At 55.1% G+C, this 5,776-nt stretch overlaps 1 protein-coding gene across 1 annotated transcript; it reads left to right on the top strand.

Moving 5' to 3' along the window:
• The first annotated feature begins 1,019 nt into the window (after positions 1-1,019).
• On the top strand, positions 1,020-5,770 carry LOC106695382 (leukocyte immunoglobulin-like receptor subfamily A member 6). Its single transcript, XM_014449433.2, has 7 exons — positions 1,020-1,143; positions 1,337-1,502; positions 1,621-1,656; positions 1,956-2,006; positions 3,031-3,318; positions 3,472-3,777; positions 5,355-5,770. The coding sequence occupies exons 2-7, from the start codon at positions 1,469-1,471 to the stop codon at positions 5,474-5,476; spliced, it is 837 nt and encodes a 278-aa protein (XP_014304919.1). The 5' UTR covers positions 1,020-1,143; positions 1,337-1,468; the 3' UTR covers positions 5,477-5,770.
• Positions 5,771-5,776: the final 6 nt, after the last annotated feature.

Below are 5,776 nucleotides of genomic sequence, written 5' to 3' on the forward strand. Positions count from 1 at the left end.
CTTTCGCCTTGAGTCCATTCTGCGCCCTGTCTGTGGCCACCCTGAGTCCCTCTCTTATACACACAGAGGGTGGGAAGCTCCACACTGATTATTTCTGGCTGCACCCAGGAACAGTAGCCCATCATGCACTGTTTCCCAGTGGTTATCTATTCTGCTTCCCTCGCCATCCGGGATACTTCCACTTCCCTTTTTGGGCACTGAGGATGTCCACATGTTTCAGAAACAGTGTGCATAGCCTTTCTCAGCATCAGGAGCAGATGGGATTTGTATGTGGGTATAGCATCCAATTCCTGCGGAGTTCTGAAAAACACCGCTCAGGGCTCACCTCACAGGGCCTAGTCAGGTGTGGAAATAAACCAGGATGGCTCCCTCCAGGTCCCCGCGGCACCGACCCCACAACCACTGTAAGGAGTTGGGTTCTTGACGACATGCTGTATGAGAGGAAACTGAGACTCAAGAGATTGTTGAGGGTGAAAGTCACACACCTAATGCACAATGGAGGACTATTTAAATAAGAATCAGCCCAACCAGCTAGGCTCAGTGGTTGTGCGTCATTCTATGAACCAGGATGTTGAGGTTTGATACTTGGTCAGAGCACATGCCCGGGTTTCGGGCTCTGTCCTCCATGCGGGGTGTGCAGGAGGCAGTTGGTCCATTATTTTCTCTCATCATGGATATTTCTATCTCCCTTCCTCTCTGTAATCAATAAAAATATATATTGAAAATAAAAATAAATGAATGAGAATCCGTTTTGTTCCCCAAGTCAGAGCAATAACACACTTATTGTCACTGACTGTGAAGACAGGGGCCCGGGACAAAGAGGAGAGATCTTCCTGAGGAACAAGGAACTGAGGGGAGGAGGGACTCAGAGGCGAGTTCCCACCCTGATGGGGTGGATGCTGTTGCAAGAAAGGGGAGTGACCAGGGGCTGGGACAGGAAGAAAAACACACTCTGGGGCCAGAGGGGGAGACCTGTTTCCTTCCCTTATTTCCCTGCATTTCCCTCTGTGCTCATTGTCACAGGGACATCGCCCTGAGCTGCACAGGGAGAGGGTGAGTGTGTCCCTGCTGATCTGAGCTCTGCAGGTCACAGGGACCCATGTCTTCCTGAAGCGTCTCCAGGGCCGGGTGGCACTGTCCATGGTGAGGACCCCAGGGAGGTGCTGATGGACGGGCTGAGGAGGAAGGAGACCCCGTGGGGGAGGCTCTGTCAGGGAAGGACCTGCCCTGGGTCACCTCACCTGCAAGGGGCGTCTCAGGAGGCTCCGGGTCTATTTCCTGCTTCACCATGGAAATGAGAGCCAGGCTGCTACAGAGGCTGTGCCCTCCCCTATAGGCGGCTGACGTGACAACCCCATGACAGAGAGGAGGGCCTCCAAGTGACCACCACCCGTGTGTCTGTCTGTCCATCTGCCTGGCACCAGGGCCTCCTCCATCTGCTCAACTGAGGCCTCCGGGAGAAGACACCATGACCCCCACCCTCAGGGCCCTGCTCTGCCTCGGTGAGATGAGAGCCAGGAAGGGACCCGGGTCTGTCAGGACCCAGGACTCAGGAGGCTCATGGGGAGGAGGGTGCTGCTCAGGGTTCAGGGCAAATCTCTCACAGGGACTCTCTTCCAGGGCTGAGTGTGGGCCTCAGGACCCCAGTGCAGGCAGGTGAGTCTGAACCAGTTTATGATTCCTCCCAGAGAACCTCTCCGAACCCACCCTCTGGTCTCCGTGATCCCCTGGGGCCTGAGGGTTGGGAAGACATTTCAGGGTAACCACCAGCTCCAGGGTCTATGAGGAATGACCCCTCCCCAACCAAGGATTCAGGCCTGCCTAGGAGTAAGTGGGGAAGGTGAAAAGAGTGGAGGTCATGGCAGAGGGAGGTGTGGTGCCCAGGCTGGGGAGGAGCAGCTGGGCTCAAGTGGGGAGAAGGCTGAACCAACACTCACCCTCATCCTGATGCCCAGGAGGCTCTGAGGACCAATACCTCCCAACCACGGAGTCAGGCCCACAGAGGGGTAAGTGAGGGGATCTGTGGGAGGTGGGGGGTGCCTTCACGGGGACAGGGCTGAGCCATGCGGGACTTCAGGCCCCTCTGGATTCCACGACTTGAACTCAGCCTGCCACTGCCTGGGCTTCAGTGTCTCTAAGTGTAAAAGGAGAGAATCCTTATTCAGAGCTCAGATTTCCTGTTGGTTCTGGCCTGACCTCCTGGGAGAGGGGTCTCACAGGGAAGCCCCCAGGACCTGATGCTATGGGGCCTGTCCCCTCTGTCTCAGTGATGGTGACTCTGTACAGGGAGGGACAGGCAGGACAAGGGTCCGGGCCCCCAGTCCTACCCCTCAGATCAGGCTCAGCTCAGAGGAGGGAACAGGGTGAATCAGCTCCAGGCTCTGCTGCTCCTGCTGTGGGGCTGGGCGGTCCCTTCTCTCCTCTGAGTGTCGGGTTCCTGTCTGCTCATCCCTGGTCCCATCCTGCTCACAGGCTGCTGGGAGATGAGGTGACATAAGGGCCTCACAGAGCCCAGGAAGGCAGAGCCCCCAGCCCAGCCCGACCTTCCCAAGCGGGCGTCAGGGCCTGCAGGGTGGAGAAGGATCCCGGGGAAACTCAGAGTCCACCCCTCACCCTGCTCCTCCTGTCCCTGCTGCACTGGGGGTGGGAAACGAGGAAGCACCCTGAGCTCTAGATGAGATGTGGACAGGCCCCTGCAGAGGAGGAGCCCAAAGCATGGAGGCAATGTCCCCCTGGGGAGCAGCGTGAGGACAGCACAGGGGACCAACAGTCCTCGGTTCCTGTCCCAGCTCTGCCCCGCCCAGGCTGGGTGACCTGGGGCACATGGTTAACCTCTCTGAGCCTCAGCAAAGTAGATGGTGGGGTCAGCAATCCCTGGTGCATGACTGCTGTGAGGTGAGAGATGAGTGAAAGCCCCCAGCAGGAACCTCCTACATAGTAGGTGCTCATTAAATGGCATCACTGGCTGATTCATGACGGAATGAGAGGGATAAAGGTTCCCAGCAGATTTCATGTCTGATTCCTTTCCAGGAGACGTTCCCAAACCCTCCATCTGGGCTGACCCAGGCCCCATCGTCACCAATGGGGGCTCTGTGACCATCTGGTGTCTGGGGTCTCTGCAGGCTGGTGCCTACGTTCTGTATAAAGAGAGGGGCTCTGAGCCCTTGGATACCAGGATCCCACAGGACTCCAGCAACAAGGCCGGTTTCCTCATTGAAGCCACGACCCAATCCCATGCAGGGCTGTACCAGTGTGCATATTACAGCACTGGGGACATACTGTCAGAGCGGAGTGACCCCCTGCTCCTGGTGGTGACAGGTAAGGGAGACACTGGGTCCCCTCCTCACTGTGGGCTCCCGGTCACAGGCAGAGAGAATAAAGTGTGGCCTCAGGGGACCCCACCCCTCACAGAACACACCTGGGGCATGAGGGTGATGGTCCCTTTAACACAGACCCTTTCTCCTCCCTCAGGAGTGGGCGATGCACCCTCCCTCTCAGCCCAGCCAAGCCCTGTGGTGGCCTCAGGAGGGAACGTGTCCCTCTCCTGTAGCTCACAGTTCACATCTGGCCCTTTCCATCTGCTGAAGGAGGGAGGGGCTGACCCGCCCCGACACATGGAAGCAGAACCCAGGATGCATGCTAGGAGGTGGCAGGCCATCTTCCCTCTGGTCCCTGTGAGCACCTCCCATGGGGGGACCTACAGATGCTATGGTTCTTCCACCATCTACCCCAACGTGTGGTCACAGCCCAGTGACCCTCTGCACATCAAGGTCACAGGTGAGGGAAGATGCCGGGGCATCCCCATCTCTTTCCTGGGCCCAAAGTGAGGGTGCTATGTGTCCATTGGGGCCCTGAGCTCATGGGGGACAGTAACACTGGCCTCTTGAGGACAGACCCACAGGCAGGAGGCTCAGGGAGGGACATGTGAGACCTCTCACTGCAGCCCAGTGGGCGATGTGGGGTGTCCCCTGGTGCCACTATCCCCTCCTCTCAGGTGTGCACAGCGAGGCGGCCCTCTCAGCCCAGCCAGGCTCGCTGTGCTGCCTGGACACAGCCTGACCCTCCAGTGCCACGTGGAGGCCGGTTTTGTCAGATTTGCTCTGACCAAGGACGAGGGGCTCACACACCCCCAGTGCCTCTTCTGTTTCATTAGGGTTTGCTAGGAATGCTCTCTTTTCCTGACAAATGCACATCCCCCCATAATTATCTTTTCTCTGACTTTTAACCACATGACACACATTACAAAGGCTTCTTTGTGTCACCCATTTGGATATTAACCCAACTGACTCAAGCTGATCATCCACATTTTCTGAATTGTCGAGCTGACATTTAGAGTTATTGCATGGATCCCTGTAATGAGGAGAGGTCATTATTTTTGTTTATATCTCAGGTTTTATAGCAAATAGGGTAACAGATTGACAAGATTTCCTACTTTGGGTGCTCACTCAATAATGAAATTAGGGGGAGTTTCTCTGTGACTTAAAGTTTGAGCCAGAAGAGTGCACTTCCTTGGCTATAACCTTCCTTGTACTTTGAGATTTAAAAAAACTCACACCATTAGCATCCATATACCCACAATTTTCATCTGGTAAATATATTTGCCACTGTAGGTAACCATTTGGATAATTGTATAATAAATGAGCTAAACCCTAGCTGGTTTGGCTCAGTGGATAGACCAGCCTATGGACTGAAGGGTCCCAGGTTTGATTTTGGCCAAGGACAAATGCCCGGGTTGCAGGCTCAGTCCACAGTAAGGGGTGTGCAAGAGGCAGCCAATCAATGATTCTCTCTCAGTTTTGATGTTTCTATCTATCTCTTCCTCTCCCTTTCTCTCTGAAATCAATAAAAATATATTTCATAAATAAATGAGTTAATAGAAGAATCAATAAGTGAACAACTCCAGGTGAGGATGAAAATGGGGACCTCAGAGTGGAGGGGCCTGGGCGGGGTGGGGTGAAGGAGACCCAGCCCAGACTTTCACCCCTTCATGCTCCTGTGATTCAGGAGCCCCTGACACCACACCCTCCTCCATGGACCCTGAGTCCCCAGCTGTTGAGAACGTGGGATCTCTCAACTGTAAGGGAATAAGCTCATGGGGTCTTGAGTCTCAGGCTGAACACAGAACACACAGCTCTTAGTTATTTCTGAATTGTGATCATATCTTCTCTCACCCTCAGTTCTTGGGCACAGCTCTTACACGGTGACTCAGAGCAGGTGCTGAGTTCAGACATCACTGGGATGCTGATGTGAAGGGGAGGTGGGAGCCCAGGGAAGACACCAGAATGCCAGAGGTTTGGGTCTGCCCTGACCTCTGAGACTTCTTAACCCACAATTCTTACTTTCCCATCCCCAAGACTACACAGTGGAGAATCTCATCCGGATGGGCGTGGCTGGCTTGGTCCTGGTGGTCCTCGGGGTGCTGCTGTTTCAGGCTCGAAATGACACCAGAGGGACCCTCAATGCAGCCAGGATGTGAACACAGAGGCAACAATGCACCGTTCAGAGTGGGGGAGCCTTGGAGCCCATCTGATGAGCCCAGGGGGTGCTGAAAGAGAATGTGGACCATAATTGGGCAAACTGTCTTCTGAGAACGTGCAGGGGAGAAGACGAGGGTCCAGGAGAACGTGGGCCATGTCTCTGTAGTGGACGCCCCCTCCATCCACCTGGGTGCTCTCCCTCCCTCCCTGTCCTCGTTGACTCTCCCTCATTGCCCTTCTGTTCTCACCCTGTGTGTGAGGGTCCATCCCACCTGGCTGGTTTGGATTCACATCTATAT

The sequence above is a fragment of the Myotis lucifugus genome, unplaced genomic scaffold (assembly GCF_000147115.1).
Source record: "Myotis lucifugus unplaced genomic scaffold, Myoluc2.0 scaffold_1189, whole genome shotgun sequence".
NCBI lineage: Eukaryota > Metazoa > Chordata > Mammalia > Chiroptera > Vespertilionidae > Myotis > Myotis lucifugus.

Excerpts from the sequence above, each read along its gene's own strand:
- LOC106695382 (XM_014449433.2), top strand. The coding sequence starts at position 1,469 with ATGACCCCCACCCTCAGGGCCCTGCTCTGCCTCG. Across the intron at positions 1,503-1,620 it reads CAGGGCCCTGCTCTGCCTCG|GGCTGAGTGTGGGCCTCAGG; the intron begins GTGAGATGAGAG and ends ACTCTCTTCCAG. Across the intron at positions 3,319-3,471 it reads CCTGCTCCTGGTGGTGACAG|GAGTGGGCGATGCACCCTCC; the intron begins GTAAGGGAGACA and ends CTCCTCCCTCAG.